Source organism: Pseudorasbora parva, chromosome 4 (genome assembly GCF_024679245.1).
Source record: "Pseudorasbora parva isolate DD20220531a chromosome 4, ASM2467924v1, whole genome shotgun sequence".
NCBI classification, from domain to species: domain Eukaryota; kingdom Metazoa; phylum Chordata; class Actinopteri; order Cypriniformes; family Gobionidae; genus Pseudorasbora; species Pseudorasbora parva.
The window spans coordinates 50,048,966-50,067,069 of NC_090175.1; the positions used below are offsets into that span (position 1 = coordinate 50,048,966).

At 42.9% G+C, this 18,104-nt stretch overlaps 1 protein-coding gene across 5 annotated transcripts in view; it reads left to right on the forward strand.

The window, feature by feature from the left end:
- The window catches only part of LOC137073547 (interferon-induced protein 44-like), a 53,854-nt gene that overhangs the window by 33,221 nt on the left and 2,529 nt on the right, over positions 1 to 18,104 (forward strand). For 4 of the 5 annotated variants that reach the window (XM_067442156.1, XM_067442152.1, XM_067442154.1 and 1 more), the window contains 2 exons: positions 545 to 641; positions 13,095 to 13,128. In XM_067442156.1, the coding sequence (XP_067298257.1) occupies positions 602 to 641; positions 13,095 to 13,128 (74 nt within the window). In that variant the 5' untranslated portion in view covers positions 545 to 601. The remainder of the gene's footprint in view (positions 1 to 544; positions 642 to 13,094; positions 13,129 to 18,104) is intronic. The other variant, XM_067442155.1, reaches the window with a different exon arrangement.

Here is an 18,104-nt window from a genome sequence, read left to right on the forward strand (position 1 = left end):
CTCTGTTGCAATAAAAATAAGCCCATAATCTGTTTCAAATTAAATCCTAATCAAGTAGTCATTAATTACCAGCCATGGAAATTCATTGGTTAAAAATTGTGGGAATCCTGTGTAATGTTTCCTCAGGTAAAATCAGTTTGATGGTGTTGTTTTGTTGTAATCAGCTGTCACGATATAAAACGCTAACCAATCTGCAAAGAAAGGAGAAATAAAAGCACAGCAGACAATTAAATAGAGCCTATAAGCCATAAATTGAGGATCAAGCTGAAATTAAATTGTTTTTTCAGAGAAAATTATCCACCTTATAATGATTATACACAAAAGATGATCACTAAAAAATTGGAGCGCACGTAAGCAGAAATGCTCTTTTACTTTCCATTGAAACAATGACGATGTGTTTTTTAAAGTGAAACTGAAAGTTAGAGCTGCAAGTATAAATACAGCTGCCCTCAGAACATGCTTGCACATCCTACGAAACACAAGACAGAACAGTATAGACTATAGCAATTCTGTGGTTGTTGTTATTAACTGTGTGTTTCTTCAGTTTAGTGTGGTATTATTTGCTGAATTTATAAGGGGAAAAAAGGCACAAAAATCACAAATGGGAAAGTCAGGATCAAAACCCGAGACATCCTCAGGAGGTAAGTACTGCATGCATCTTTTAGCTTTTTTTAATTGATTTTAACTGTCCATGAATGTAAAATTCATCAAAGTTATCAATTTAACTAAATTAATTTACAATATTTAGAATCAAAGGACTGCATTTAATAGTATATTTTAAATACTGCAATAGTACATTCTGTTAAAACATGTAACTTGGTGAAGGATTGCACTCCCAATGATAGCTTACTACATTTAAACATCATTTTATTAAATTAATTTATTCATATTTATATACTTTAGATTTAGCTCACACAAGGGGCAAAACATTTAAACATATGTTATAGCTTTGAATCACAAACATTTTAAATTAGAAACTTACAATAGTCTATTCAAAAACAGCCGACTCTCGTCTTTTCTTTCGTTTTTACACCCTTTTAAAAGAAATCCTGCAGGTCAAAAATAACTTTACTTTTCACTTCCAAGAAAGTACGAGTGCTCTCCATTATGGCACTTTTTGTTTTTACCTAAATGCCAGGTAAGGTGTCGTTTTGTTGCTTTACTTGAGAAAAAAAAGCCATGTGTTGACTTTGAAACAAGAGTATATTTTAAATGAGATGCATCTGTGGTGAAATTACTAGATTTTCGCGTCAGTACATGTTTATTTTAATGCGAACGATGTTCTGTCGCTTTAATGCAGCAACGCAGCGCAGCAAAAATAGACTCGTACGAAAACGATCCGTGCACTGCTGCAGACGCAACATAATGTAGCCTACTGACGCGAAAATCTAGTAATTTCACCACAGATGCATATCATTTAAAATATACTCTTGTTTCAAAGTCAACACATGGCTTTTTTTTCTCAAGTAAAGCAACAAAACGACACCTTTGGCATTTAGGTTGAAAAAAAAGTGCCATAATGGATAACACTCGCACTTTCTTGGAGGTGAAAAGCAAAGTTATTTTTGACCTGCAGGATTTCTTTTAAAAGGGGTTAAAACAAAAGAAAAAACGAGAGTCGACTGTTTTTGAATAGACTATTGTAAGTTTATAATTTAAAATGTTTGTGATTTAAGGCTATAACCTATGTTTAAATGTTTTGCCACATGTGTGAGCTAAAACTTAAGTAGGCTATATAAATATGAATAAATTAATTTAATAAAATGTTGTTTAAATAGGCTACATAACCTGACTTCTATTAAAGAGTAAACAAAGATAATTGGAATTCTGACGAGTTCAGTAAACATATTTGGATTTTAAATAAAAAATAATGAATAAATGCTGTGTTTGTGGTATGCAACAGTGGATCAGTTGCGGACTGCAAACGCAGCATATGTGAAAGCACTACAGGGTGTGGGGCTCCCACAACGCATACGCAACGCAACGCAACACGCACCGCATACGCACTGCAGACGGAGTATGTGTGAAACGGGCGATGACGAAACACTGCGGGTAGGGGGGGTGGGGGGGGGGGGTGCGTGTGCTTCCAAGATGGCAACTAAAATTAAGAGATTGACTGAAATTGAATTCTGAGCATTCTAAATCCTCTCGTAGCTGTCTCTTGTGTTCTCAGAAGAGTAATTCCCCTCATATCAGCAACAGCATGTAAACCTTCTGCATCTAAAATGAGGTTTTTGCATACCTCTTTTTAAGCAATTTTCACATTGAATTTTGAGCAATATTACCTTAAAATCTTTAGTTGGCAATGCTTAAATGTTTGAGTATTGCAGCAAATGGTTTTGCTCAAATGTATTGGTTGGTATTACAATATTTTAAGCAATTTTTTCACATTGAATTTTGAGCAATAATTCCTAAAAGTCTTTAGTAGCCGATGCTATAAACGTTTTGTTTACCCAATTATACAATTTAATTAAAATTATTATTTGATTTATATATTTTTTATTTCTTGAACTTTAAAAACCAAGGCACTAATCAGTTAATTTACAATTTACAATACATTACAATGAGTTGAAGAAACTCAGCTAGTGAGTATAAAATTACTTATTTATTAGACAAATGCAACTTAAACCCTCTTAAAACATGTTCAGCTTGTTTACAAAAATCTGCAGTATATTCTGCACAATTTACAGCTTTAATAGCAATGTCTGTGTGATTTGTTCTAAAAGTGTACAGTGGTTCAGCAAAGCATTCACCTTAACATAACACACACACACACACACACACACACACACACACACACACACACACACACACACACACACACACACACACACACACACACACACACACACACACACACACACACACACACACACACATGTTGGTCTATGTGGTTTACAGGGACTCTCCATAGGCGTAATGGTTTTTATACTGTACAAACCGTATTTTCTATCCCCTTACACTGCCCCTGCCCCTAAACCTACCCGTCACAGGAAACATTCTGCATTTTTACTTTCTCAAAAAAACATCATTTAGTATGTTTTTAAGGCCATTTGAATTATGAGGACATTTGATATGTCCTCATAAACCACATTTATAGTGTAATACCAGTGTAATACCCATGTAGTTATACAAATTTGTGTCCTCATAAACCACATAAACAGGCTCACACACACACACACACACACACACACACACACACACACACACACACACACACACACACACACACACACACACACACACACACAATTGTACATTCAAACATATTAACTCACACATGGAAGTCAATAAACAGACAAACACCACACTACATACACTGCATACTTAATCGCACAAACACAAACAAGCTTACATCACTACAAACATTACATAGTCATCTTTACATTACACGCAAACACACAAGCAAACAACATCACAAAGATAAAAAAGCATTTTGATCCTTGTTATTTGTTGTAGAATATGTATTGTTGTTCAGGCTATACGTCTACAATAATCCAGATAGATTTGAAAAATTAGTTCTCTTTCACAGGTTCACTCGACGCTGCGTAATGACGCAAAGGGGAATACGCCGCTGGGCATGCCGATTGTCTGAAGCCCTTATAGAATCACGCCAATTCATTGGCTGATGGTGCAGCACCACCCCTCTAGCTAATCACTTTTGAGCTATACTGGCGCACGCGCCATCTTCTCCCCAGATTTCTCTGCCTTCACGAAGCGGTAGCATTGCTCCTTCCGTGCAATTTATCTGACCCTTAAATACTGGATTTAAGCATCTTTCTCCTTCACTACTTCAACGACCACGGATGGTGGAACTTTGTTCTCCCAACTGGTGAAGTATATGATGGAGTTTCGTCGTTGCCCCGCCGTGCACTCACTCTATTCGAGCGATGACCCGCATGGTAACGCCCGTTTCACACATACTCCATCTGCAGTGCGTGTGCGGTGCGTATTTTTTTCCGTACCCATGTTAACGGATGACAGCTTTCACACTGCACGCGGATACTGTCCGTCAGTCCGTTCTAGGTGCGTTGCGTCTGCAGCAGTGCACGGGTCGTCTATTTTTTGCTGCGCTGCGTTGCTGCATTAAAGCGACAGAAGATCGTTCGCATTAAAATAAACATGTACTGACGCGAAAATCTAGTAATTTCACCACAGATGCATATCATTTAAAATATACTCTTGTTTCAAAGTCAACACATGGCTTTTTTTCTCAAGTAAAGCAACAAAACGACACCTGGCATTTAGGTAAAAAAAAGTGCCATAATGGATAGCACTCTTACTTTCTTGGAGGTGAAAAGCAAAGTTCTTTTTGACCTGCAGGATTTCTTTTAAAAGGGGTTAAATGCGAAAGAAAAGACGTCGGCTGTTTTTGAATATACTATTGTAAGTTTCTAATTTAAAATGTTTGTGATTTAAGCCTATAACCTATGTTTAAATGTTTTGCCACTTGTGTGAGCTAAATCTAAAGTATATAAATATGAATAAATGATTTTAATAAAATGTTGTTTAAATGTAGTAGGCTACTTAACCTGACTTCTATTAAAGAGTAAACAAAGAGAATTTGAATTCTGACGAGGCATGTTCAGTAAAAACTTTTGGATTTAAAAAAATAATGAATCAATGCTGTGTTTGTGGTATGCAACAGTGGATCAGTTGCGGACTGCAAACGCAGCATATGTGAAAGCACTACAGGGTGTGGGGCTCCTGCAATGCACACGCAACGCAACACGCACCGCACACGCACTGCAGACAGAGTATGTGTGAAACAGGCGTAAGTGATAACATTATATATTTATTTTATATATATGTATATATGGGCCTGCCCACGTGCGTGAGGCGGCTCAGGGCACTTTGAAATGCAAATATCGCTATATCTACCTCTTGAAGAGGTATCTTAAAATACCTCGGCCTGGGGTTCGGATGTTTAGCTCTAGGACATCGAGTGTGAGCAGGCTATTTCCCTTCTCTCACTCCCTTTCCCGAGCGGGCGAGCGTTGCGAGTTTTTTCACTTGTATACGCGCACTTAACTATTTGATCCCCAGCCCGGAAGCACGTGAGACTGTTTCTGTGGGCCTGGCTGACATTTTGCTCACGACAGTCTCATTTGATGATGGTCTCCCGCCTAGCGGCCAGGAAAAAGCGCGGCCTTTGCGGCCTACTCCGAGCTTCGCGCGCGACTTAGAAGCTTGCAATCGATTGGCCTTATGTTTCCCACAAATCACAACCTTCTAAGCTCTATGAGAGATTTCTAAGTGTGCTAGTGCGAATCGCAGCGGGGATAGGAAACTGCTGTTTTTCAGCGATCTGCACAACTAGGTCTCCAGATCCTGAAAGCAGCCGTTTTCCGCCCGCCTTACTAATGCAGCAGCCGCTCACTTTACGGGCTACTAAACACACATGCGCGCGGTAGAGCGCTCGATGGCTGGTCGGGTGGCCACTTACGCCACCTTTGGTTAAACCTCACTGAGATTCGTGACAAGGAGAAGGTTTTCCTCCTCGACATGCTCTATTTCATATTTGGTAGGACTGTCAACACCTAAGTGGTTGACAAGTTCAGAGCAGTGGTGGTTTTCAGGCAGTTCATGTCTAGGAGAGCTAGAGTTTCTTCTAGCACCTCTCCTCTACAGCCTAGAGAGCGCCCTCTGTTCACAGGAATTTCAAGAGTGACCAGAGTCATCCCCCACCTGCCAAGGTTTGGGGAGCTCTTGGTCGCCCCTTTCCACGACTAAAACCTCTTCGGTGCAGATGAAGCAGCCTGGCAGTAGTTTTCCGCTCCTGCGAGTTGTTCCTGACCCTCCGGGCAGGGAAAAGAGTTGCGGCGAACGTTCGGGGCTGGGTCAGATTGCGCAAGCGTTTCTGCCCGCCTCCTGGCCAATCTCCGAGTCTACCCCCTTCACACTCGCAGCCCAGTGCGTCTCGAGGGGAGGGTCGGCTTAACCTCTCGCCACTCCCACCAGGGAATGGAGACGATTTAGGCTTTCTCCCCCTGAGTCCTTCGGATCACATTTTCACTACCCGTTTCTAGGAGACACGGCCCATTCTCTCCAGCGGTCAGTGGACCTTACGTTTCCCACTCAGGTCATCGCCACATATGGACGCATCAGCTTTCCGTTGTGGCCGGATGATCCCTCCACGGAGTCCCAGATAGGCACCTTAATCAGGTATGCCCACTGCACTTCTTTACTCCTCTTCTCATTTTGTCCAAGAGTGGAAACGTCTTCCAGGAGTGTCACCCTGGGCGCTTTGCACAATTAAGCTGGGCTACACACTTCAGTTTTGCCGCAACTCCCCTGTTAAACAGTGGGGTCCTCCATACTGTAGTAAAACAGCGAGCGCCCCAGAGGCTTCTGTTCTAAAGGAGGAGCTGTCCTCCCTCCTGCTCAAGGGAGTGATAGAGGAAGTCCTGCCTACGGACATAGTGCGAGGGTTTTTCAGCCGTTACTTCTTGGTTTCCAAGAAGGACGACAGTCTGCGGCCCATTTTAGACCTCCGACGTCTGAACTTTTCCCTCCCCAGAGGGAGGTTCAAGATGTTGACACTGAAGTCTATCATTGCCCAGGCTCGTGCAGGGGATTGGTTCATGTCGATAGACCTGAAATATGCATATTTCCATATTCAGGTCATTCAGCGACAAAGGAAGTCTCTCAGGTTTGCCTTCGGAAGGAAGGTTTTCCTAAACAGGGTGCTCCCCTTCGGTTTGCTCTGGCGCCAAGGACGTTCACTAAGTGTGTGGATGCTGCTCTGGCCCCGCTGAGGCTCCCGGGCATCAGCATACTCAACTACCTGGACGATTGGCTCTTATTGGCCCAGTCCAGAGAGATGGTGAAGATCACAGAGACTCTGTGCTTCGTTACGTCCGTTCTCTTGGCCTAGGAGTGAACACCGCTAAGAGTGTGTCCTTACATCCCGGCAGACCACCTTTTTAGGGGTCTGTCTGGATTCCGTGTCAATACAGGCCCATCTGGCACCTGCCCGGATTTCCAGTATCAGGACATTTCTGGCCCGATTCAGCTCGGCACTGTAAACACCGTAATGGGTGTCTTCCTACCATCCCAACAGACCGCCTTTTAGGGGTCTGTCTGGATTCTGTGTCATGCGCTTCCTTTGGTGGATGAAATATGCAGGGATCCAGATTTCAGGATCCCCCTACTGCCTTCTGAGGGTGTCGCAAGGTTGCTTTCGAACCTTATCAGTGTGGCGAGACCCTCTTTTTCTCCAAAGAGGTGTCAGCATGCGGTGCGGTCTTATGTGAATCGCCAAGGGGGCTGTTGGTCGCGCACCCTGGACAGGCTTGCTCGCCATCTCCTCCTGTTGGCCTAGGGCAAATTCCTGTCCCTCCAGGCAGTCCATGTCCACAGAGTTCTGAACCTCTCACCAGATTTCCTGTCGAGGCAGAAGCTCAAGTCAGGGGAATGGATGCTAAACCCTCTCACAGTAGCCCAGATCTGAGAGCAGTTCGGCAGAGCGGAGGTGGTCCTCTTCGCTATGAAGGAGTTGTCCCAATTCCCGCTTTGGTTCTCTCTAAGTCCTCCAGCGCCACTGGGAGTGGATGCGTTCGCTCATACCTGGCTTGTTCCCGCCCATCAAGCTGATTCCGACGGTTCTGCGTAGAGTGAGAGAGAGCGAGACCAGTCTTCTGCTGGTGGCGCCGTTCTGGCCATCCCAGACATGGCTCTTGGAGCTGGTTCTCCTCCTAGTCTCCTCCCCCTGGGAGATTCCGGTCAGGAGGGACCTGCTGTTACAGCTCCAGGTCAGGATATGGCATCCTCGTCCCGAGATCTAGAAACTGTGGATGTGGCCTATCAGGGGCCATCAAGCTTAAGGGCCGGTCTTCCAGCAGATGTGCAGGAGACCATTGCTAATGCCAGAGCCCCCTCTATGAGGAAGCTTTACTCTTCCAAGTGGAAGGTTTTCAGGCATGGTGTTTGGCCCATAATAGAAGTCCTGTTAACTGCCCTGTTGGTTCAGTTCTGGAGTTTTTGCAGGAGAAGTTTACAGCCGGGGCGGCAGCTACTACACTTAGAGTGTACGTAGCGGCTATTGCCGCTCATAGGGAGCTGGATGAGACCCCTTTGGGGAAAGCATTCTTTGGTCTCATCCTTTATAAGAGGGGTTAAGCGCCTGAGGCCAGTTCGCTCCTCTGGTGTACCCTCATGGGACTTATCTATTGTCCTGGAGGGGTTGTCTAGTGCTCCCTTTGAGCCATTGGAGTCAGCTCATGTGCGGGTTCTGACTCTTAAAGTGGCTCTTCTATTGGCTCTAACTTCTTTGAAGCAAGTGGGGTACTTGCAAGCCCTCTCTGTTGGCGAGGTTTGCTTGGATTTTTCTCCCGGCCTGGTTAAGGTCTCTCTTAGTCCAGGGTATGTGCCCAAGGTTTTGTCTACATCCTTCTGCTCGCAGGTCACCATCCTCCATTCTTTCCACCCTTCGCCTTTTGTGTCCCCGGAGGACGAGAGGTTGCCTTTGCTCTGCCTGGTTAGGGCATTGGAGCTGTATGTTGATCGTTCGGGTGGTTGGAGGAAGTCTAACCAGCAGCTAGTGTGTTTCAGAGCCGGCCGCCGTGGGCTTGCCGCATCGAAGCAGAGAACTTTGCACTGGGTGACGGAGGCTATCTCTTTAGCTTATGAGGTGCGCAAAGTTCCTTCACCTCTGGGCGTTAGAGCACACTCTACTAGGGGTGTGGCCTCTTCTCAGGCACTCTCCAAGTGGGCTCTCTTGGAGGACATATGTGTTGCGGCAGGATGGTCCTCACTGCACACTTTTGTCAAGTTTTATAGTCTAGTCCTTGACATGGCTCCGGGTTTGCGTGTTCTGTCAGCTTAATTCAGCCGTTCAGGTCTTCCTGACGTTAGTGTCAGATGCGGCACCACTCTAGCTTGGCGTGTGTGGTATACCATTCCCCATATGCATCATTAAGCAGCGTCGAGTGAACCTATGAAAGAGAACGTCTCAGGTGACTCACGTAACCTATGTTCTCTAAATAGGGAACGAGACGCTGCGCACTCTGCCAAGCTCCCGGCACTGCCGACAAGGCGTTTTGCTCGGCAGAGAAATCTGGGGAGAAGATGGCGCGCGCGCCAGTATAGCTCAAAGGTGATGAGCTAGAGGGGCGGGGCTGCGCCATCAGCCAATGATTTGGCGTGATTCTAAAAGGGGTTTAGACAATCGGCACACCCAGGGGCATACCCCAGATGCGTCATTACTCAGCGTCTCGTTCCGTATTATATATATATATATATATATATATATATATATATATATATATATATATATATATATATATATATATATATATATATATATAATCATACCCACTGATATGATAAAGACATCAAAAAATTATCATACAATTCTTCTAGCAGGATCATTTTATTTAGCACAATATCAAACCATTCACTGTGCAACCAGGTCGCACTCGGTCAACCATTATGTTTGGTCTACTAGTATTTTGCCACAGGTCAGCAAATGCAAGTACATTTTCTGTCATCCTAGCAGGACTGTGCAAAGTAATATTTTAGCGACTGTGTGAAAGTGAATGAATAGCACATAACTGGTACAATAGTGGTATAAAGGTACATATCTATTGGTACAATATGCATCACATGACTAAACATACATCATTGTTTTTAAATATCTCTTTTTCAAATTTATCCGCTTCGGAGAGCGTTTACAAAAAGCTACATTTTGTATATTTTACATAACTTTTTTTGTCAAATGCACACTTAAAGGGTTAGTTCACCCAGAAATGAAAGTTATGTAATGAATTACTCATTCCAGACCTGTAAGACCTTAAAAAAATATTTTAATGATGTCTTTACTACCTTTCTTGGCCTTGGAAGTGGTAATTGTGTTGCGGTCTATGTGGGATGCAAGCTTTTATAAAATATATTTGTAACAATGTTCGATATGAGTAAGGAAGGAATAAGGCAGGGTCGGCTTAATGGAGACTCGGGTGGCTTTTATTTCTCTGTTTCACACACTCTCTTAACACAGCACACGCTCACCGGCATCACAAAAGAAATAAAAAGTTCTCAAACACAGTCCAGTTGCTCTCCAGAGCTCTCCTCTCTTGGGGTGTGTGTGTATCCCCAAGTCTCCTGTCAGTCTCTCTCCCAGAAGCTCTCTTTCTGGTGATAACCGATCTCTCTACGCCCATTACTGGAACAAGACGCAGGTGTTCATTATTTGCAATTGACCCACTTACGGCTTACTTGTCTCCTGACTCTCTCTCCCGTCTCAGACCTCACTAAACCCCCCCCCCATGGCACAATATTGTGACGGGGTAAAGAAGCACATGACACGAGAGTGCAAGTGAGTTCCCCGAAGGGTGGATTTTATTTGTGAAAATTATGTAAAAGTGCAGTCAGTGGCTGCTTAGTGCTCGGCTTCTCTCCCTCAATCCTCACGGTCCGGTGCGGTGCAGTGTGGGTCCGTGTTCACCTCCTCGTGGGGTGGGCTCGCGGTCACACGCTGCTATCTGGGGAAATAGCAGAGGATAAGGTTAGTCGAGTCTTGTGGAGACAACTCTCACCTCGCTGCTCGTCTGCCATGCTTATGAAGCGGGTCCTTGATGGGCTTCAGCTGTGACCGCTAAGCTCTGTGATGGCTCAGTTGCCAAGGTGATGCTGATGGAGGCTCAGAGCGCTTTTCACCCTCCTGCCCCCCAAAGAATCGTCCTGTTCCTGTGAAGAAGAACAGCGTGGGACACAGCGTGGAACAGATGGCGGTCACCTTCTTTTCTTGGGGATAGATCAGGCCACGTCCCACCTGAACCGGGCTCTTCCCAGGCAATCAAGGAGCTCATCGACTCGGGGCATGGGGTAGCCGTCAAACTCGGAGACCTCAAGCGATGGCTTTTGCACTGGCCTTGCGGAGGGGGACAACTTCTGGGTAGCGGGTGGCATAGTCCATGATCACGAGGATGTGTTCATGGCCTCGGGCGGACTTCGGGAGCGAATCCTACCCTCCGACCCTACCAGATCCATTCCAATCTGCTCGAAGGGCGCTTCAATAATGGGCAGCGGTATCAGCGGGCTGGGGGGAGAAAGATGAGGTGCCGTTCGCTGGCAGGGCAGACAGTCCAATGGAACCGGTCCCGTAGGCGCTGAATTGTATTCTGGGGCTCCAGGTGGCCTACCATAGGGTGCGTGTGAGCGCTTTGGTCTTGGAGCGGGGAACGACCAGCAGTAGTTTTTCCTCCCCCCTCAGCTGGGCGATGCAGTACAGCAGACCATTGTTCACCACTGCTACCTGGTGTGCGGTGGGATCCCTGGCCAATAGCCAATGCTGGGCGAGACGGGAGATATTCGCGGCCTGAGCCATGAGCGGGCTTTTTTTTTTTTTTTTTTTTTTACAAACATGAACAAAGGTCTTACAGGTTTAGAATGACATGTTTAGAATGAGAGTGAGTAATTGACAGACTTTTCATTTTTGTTTGAACTAACCCTTTAAGTGTGCATTTGACAATAAAGACTGAAAACATACTTTACTGAACAACAGTAAATATTCCACAACAAATAACAAGCATCAAAATGCTTTTTTTTTTATCTTTGTGATGTTGTATACTTGTGTGTTTGCATGTAATTTACAGTTGACAATGTAATGTTTGTAGTGTTATACTACATTGTGTGTGTTGAGTATGCAGTGCAATTGAGTTTGAAGTGTATGAAAGTGTGGGGTGTTTGTATGTGTATTGACTTTCATGTTCGAGTTGTGCTAAGCTCTGTGATATTCAAAATGCATTTATAATGTCAACAAGACATCAAATTTGATTTTATATCAATTAGAATCTTGGGAATCTGGATTCCCATCTGGAATCTGCTATCAAGATGAATTCCCATCTAGATAGCCTCCTCTGGTCACAATTTTCAGTGTGTCTTGTTGTTCTATTTCCCCATTTGTGCCCTAAAACAAAACAATAAAACCAAATGTATATTGTGCATTGTTTGGTAATAAATAAATAAAAAGTCAGACACAGCTAATTTAAAAAAACTAAACTTGTACAAAACCAATTGGACAAGTCAGAACATAAAATAGCAATTCAATATCGTAGGTTCTTAAATGAATGGACAATACACAGACCTTTATTCCTAGATGGTTAACGATTCACCTGCGTAATTACTTTAGAATACAATGAAAGATGTGTATAAAGCTCAGTGATGGAGAAATCATTTGCTTTATGTATTTCCTTGGACAGATTAAATGGCAAAATAGCTGCTGCATGACTGGGTTTAATAGGGAAACTGTTAAAAAGGGAGTAAAACAAACTTAGTTTAAATTATTAGATTAAACTAAAGTTTGGATTCCATATTGTTCCATACCTTACAACTTACCCAACATCCAGTGATCCATATTGATCATGATATTGACATCAGGGCCGGCTCTAGCTCTTTGGTTGCCGTAGACAAGAGTTTTGTGTACTTTTCATAATGCAAATGATACGTTATCCACATAATGTTCTGGTCTTTTGATACTAACTAACTAACTAACTAACTAACTAACTAACTAACTAACAACCTGGTCTCACAGAATTCAATGAAATGAACACGGACCCTTAACTCAAAAATCTGTGGTAGTTTCATGGAATTGCCGAAAAATCTGTGATGGGTTCACAGAAGTGATGCCTATGTAAATCAATGACAGTCAGCATCCGTGGTCCACACACGGATTCCCAACACACATTTAATTATTTGCATTTGTAAAAGTAGACATGATTTTATGAATATTTATATCCTACTTTTATATTTCAGAACAACTAACTCCACTCCTACCCTAAACCTACCCACTCAACAATATAAAACACATAACAGGCAAATAAATGTACAGTCACAGTTATTTATTGCAAAAACGGACCAGAAACAGTATAGAAGTATTAACTCATGTTGCATTCCAAGTCTTCTGAAGTCATACGATATCTTCATGTGAAGAATAGAGTTGATCTTAATGTTTTAATCATTGAAATGATGATCGCGGGGGGATTCCTTCCTCTGTCTCCCATATTTAAATAGATTACACACCATTAATTAATTAATGCAAAGATATGTAAAATGTATTGTTTAACTAAATGATTTATATGATTTATTCCCCATAGAACTGGATAATCCATGGAGGACATTTAACTGGAGGTAAGCTATATATGCATGTTCATATAAGCAATGGAGACAAGTGCTTATATTTCTATATAGAAGTGCACATGTTTTATCTTGATGTACACTCTAAAAATGGCTGAGTTAAAAACAACCCAATTGGCAACCCAGCGCTGGGTAAATATTGGACAGAACACATGCTGGGTTAAATTAACCCAGTGGCATTTTAACCCAGCAGGCTGGGCTGTTGAGAAAACCCAAAATGTAGTCACTTTTTACCATTAATGGATTTGCTGGGTTATTCTTGGTGGGTTGTTCTTATAATTTCTCCTGTGTATTAGCCTACTGTAAACTATAGGCGATCATGAAAGAACAATTGAAGAATGCATGTTTAGAATGTTAAAACAATCATTTTTAATGCTTGTCAAATGGTACAACACACAAATGTGTTAGAACTGGCAACAATGACAACTACAAACCTAAAATATTCTGTCAATTATTTAAATTGTTTGAATCAAATTTTTATTTTGACGGGTTGCCATGACCTTTTAGTGTCTGTGTTCATGATATGACAGTTTTGAGTTTTCTCAAATGAAACGGTTGAAACGAAGTGACGGTTTATGTGTTCATGTCCTCAAAAAGTGACATGGCAGAGGCTAAAAAGACAGCGAGTGAGTATGGCGCGCGCGTGTGTACGCCCCCGTCATTCACACAGAGACGCAAAACATACAAGAGTAATATTTAAATAGTATTTAATATTCAAAGACACTCGTATATGTTCGGCTACAGTCTCGAGCCCTGCGTTAAGATAACTGACGTGACGCAACTGAACGCAGCTGCGCGACCGAATATAGTTGATGCTATACAGATAGGCTATCGTCAGATTTTTTACATTTCAGTATGTAGGCTACTTGGTACAGAAGTACCGGTACTTGTGACATCCCTACATAAAACCATGGTTAATTTTCTTAGGGGTTCCGTGCATATAATCACAAACTGTATTAATCTGTCTCACATAAGTCAGTAACTAGCCCAACACGATCTCATGGTCATGCGTATAAATAGTACGAGTTTGCAATCGCGTGGAATGTATATGCCAAAATGAGTTTTGGCGTGCGTATGGTACGCAGTTTTACGCGTGCATATGATACGCACTTTATGGCGTGCATATGACACGCTCTTGGGTAGGTTTAGGGTGGTAGGGTGGGGGGTTCGTATGTATAATACCCATAAAGTGCGTATCATATGCACGCGAAAAACCGCGTACCATATGCACGCCAAAACTCATTTTGGCGTATACATTCCACGCGATTGGAAACTCGTACTATTTATACGCATTTTCGTGAGATCCGGCTCACTAGCCTGACAAGCCAGACCCACATCAAGATGTTTGGTCTGGAAACTCACCATTGACAGGGCTCAATCCGAGGGGCGGGATAAACGGTTGTCTTTCAAACTCCCTCTGCACGCGATAGAATAGTGCTACACCAACCAGAGCAACGAAGGTGAAGCAGAGCTTGTTGATAGATTAAACATTCGACGTATCCGGTCGGCTAAACTCCAAACACATCTTCCCTTTTTAAGAATGACTTGTGCCGTTCGTTGTTCTTTTCTCAGAGAAAAGCTTAACTCTAAAGGGGGTCGCACACCGGACGCGTAGCTCGGCGGCGCTCGGCGGCACGCCACGTCTTTAAAATTCGAACACATTGTTTTCAATGAGTGTACGCACACCGGTGGCGGCATTCGGCGCCTGTCCGCGGTGACTCAGGAAGTTGTTCTAAATCCTGCCGCGCCACAGAGCGCCATTTCAAGGCTTTATATTAAAAGTATATTATCGTTAAGGTATACTGATTTCAACCTTTGCTACAAGACACATTTGTTTTACATTCTGAGTTCAACAGCTTGAATAAAGTCTAAACATATTTTGGGGAAATGTATAATAAACGTAGCCTTTTAAAATGTGCGCGTCCGGTGTGCGATACCTGAGACGCTGCACGGCGCGCCGCCGAGCTCTGCGTCCGGTGTGCGACCCCCTTAAGTCTTCCAGAGTCGCGGTCAAAGCTGATTCAAAAGACCGCCGTTCGCCAGTTTCTGTGTTTACTAGAAGCACACAAACGCAACTCGGCCGTTGTCATTATGGCCCCGCCCGCCGACTCTATACATGATGTGATTGGCCCGTCCAGAGTGAGAGTAGGCTAAGCTTAAGAATTGTTGCAGCAAAGAAGAAAAAAACTGTAATAATGCTAATTAAAATTATTATTAATGAAAACGTTATATGAAATTATCTTAAAACATCTGCAACCAGTGGCTTTGCCTTTTGCATTGTCCTTTCAAAATGACAGTTTGGAAGCAAATTTAAAGGTCCCATGGCATGGATTGTTTTATTATTTTATAATGTTTCCTGAAGTGTACTTATATTGTTAGTGTGGTTTTTACATCAAAAAAATGTCATAATTTAGAAATAAAAGGCTTTTTTTTCTATACTGCACAGAGTCTGCGCAGTAGCGATTTCAGGACCGGAGTTGCACAGTAGAAAGCAGGAAGTACAGCTGCGATATCAAAAGCCCGCCCACCTTCTCACAGATGAAGAACAATTAATTATATTGGTGTGAAATAAACAGTTATGGAAATGTAGAAATTAAAACTAAAGCTCCAATCTGCTCCCAAAAATCCAGAAAAAAGTCCGTTAGTGCCTCAGTGACACCTTCACTCAGAGAAGACGTCGAGCTCAGATGTCAAACATGATGTCACACCCCCCGTTTTATAGCATCAAATAACTAACTAAAACTAAACTTATTTTAAAAATGAACACTTGAAATGAAATCATCGTGATGATAACTGCCTTCAATGAGACAAACTAACTTTGGGGGGAAAATATTTGAAGTGTAATTTTATTGTTTAGTTTGCCTCGCATCCATTAGAAAACACAGAGGGGCGGCTATACTGGGACCGGTCACCCGGGGGCGATCGAGGCGCGAAAGCTTCAGTTCCTGAGAGGGGAAATGCATAGAGCCCTGCACGGGCCTCAAGTCTAGACCCTAGCCCGGCCCTGGCCCGAGGCGCTGAGGCCCTAGCCCGGCCCGTGTCCGACAGCTGGAGCCCGTGTTTTTTTACATTGTTGCATCCATTAAAATAGTTCTGCTTTGTTTTTAATGTCAAAGTAGTTATATTTCGTTTAGTTTCTTTATTAAGTTAATTTAGAAAAATGTTTAGAGCATTTTTTTGTTTGTTAAATTAAAGTTTTAATTTTTTTAAGTGACGACCAAGCGGCCAGCGGCCGACAGTGAGTTAACCGCATATTTAATCGATTTAGTCGATTTGTCTTGCCTATAATAAAATCCATAGATATAAAACACTTCAAGCATCACAATGTTAGTTAATTTCGCCAACTATTACCACCACAGAAGCCTAAAAGGCATTTTTGACGAGCTGAGGCAGGCTGATTCTGCTCGCGGCTCTCGCAAACGGAGCTAAACAATCTAAAAACAAATAATAAAAAAAAGAACATGCAGGTTGTCTTATAGCCTACCTTACACCTACGCAAAATTAATATAAATCCCATCTTCAATTCCCGGGGTATATGCTCATTTAACGGAGTTTACAGCAACGGAAGCAAAAGATTCAAGATGCATTTTATTCAGCAGCTCATTTCAAATTCAAAGACCACATAAGAGAGCGCGACCTAAGCGCACTGGTAAGATCATTTAGTCTCATTCAATTTTATTGAAGATGATTGTGTTTTTGAGCATCTAAGACTTATTTTAAGTTTCATTTAAGGCCATTTGCTTTGGCTTGCATTAGTCATTTGCGGCGATGTGTTTTGCAGCGCCATCATATCTATCTGACTACAACATATAGCCCATAACACGCTCTCACACGTTTATTTTTTAACCGTTTGCCAGGAGTAAAATGTATACATGTGGTTTAAACAACCAGATAGGCTACATTTACATTTGTCCGGTTTCGTCTTAAATGGTTTCATGCTTCTGAATTGGTTTGTTTAGTGATCGGACTATATTGATAGCCCTGTACATTAATAGCAGCAGACGCCCCGCGGATGACACGCAACAGAAATGCCACGCTCACACCACGCTTGCAGTGTGTCTCCGGCCTTAACTCTAGCAGCTGCACTGAAGAAACGCGCGCTGCTGCTGCTGGCGCGGACTCTGAACCTATGCTCTGAACACTGCGAGCGATCTTGACAGTCGCATTAGCTATTATGGTCTCGTGTTGTTTCCACCAGCGCAGAACATCTCATTGTTCCTTTTAATTAATGAAATAAATATAAAACGATGGAGAAGCCTAAAAAAGGCCTGAAGCCCGGCCTGCGTTTTAGGTATGACGTGAAAATTGGCCTAACTAATTACTTACTAATTCTCTGGGCGGGCAAATCAGAGGAAGGGGCGGTAACCTTTCATGTTATGACGTCATAACAGAAGAATTCAAGATCAGCTCGTCTGGGCTCTCATTCTCTCAATGGCAGAGAAAAACAGCTAGAACTCGGTTTACACTGATCAAAATTTCTAGCCTCTTGGGGACAATATTCAGGCTAGGGGAACTCAAATTAATGTTGAAAAACCTCATAAAATTGAAACTACCTAATGGTGTTTAAAATGTGATCAAATAAACCAACAAAAATTACCCAACAGTCTTAACCCAGCATTTTGGGTTAAAAAAACAACTCAGCATTATTTACAAGGTTTCCCAGCAGAACATTGCCCAAAGCATCACTGCCTCCACTGGCTTGTCTTCTTCCCATAGTGCATCCTGGTGCCATGTGTTCCCCAGGTAAGAGATGCACACATGCCCAGCAATCCACGTGATGCAAAATAAAACGTGATTCATCAGACAGGCCAGCTTCTTACATTGCTCCATAGTCCAGTTCTGATGCTCACATGTCCACTGTTGGCACTTTCAGTAGTGGACAGGGGTCAGCATTGGCACCCTGACTGGTTAAGCAACAAACTGTGATGTACTGTGTATTCTGACAGCTTTCTGTCAGAACCATCATTCAC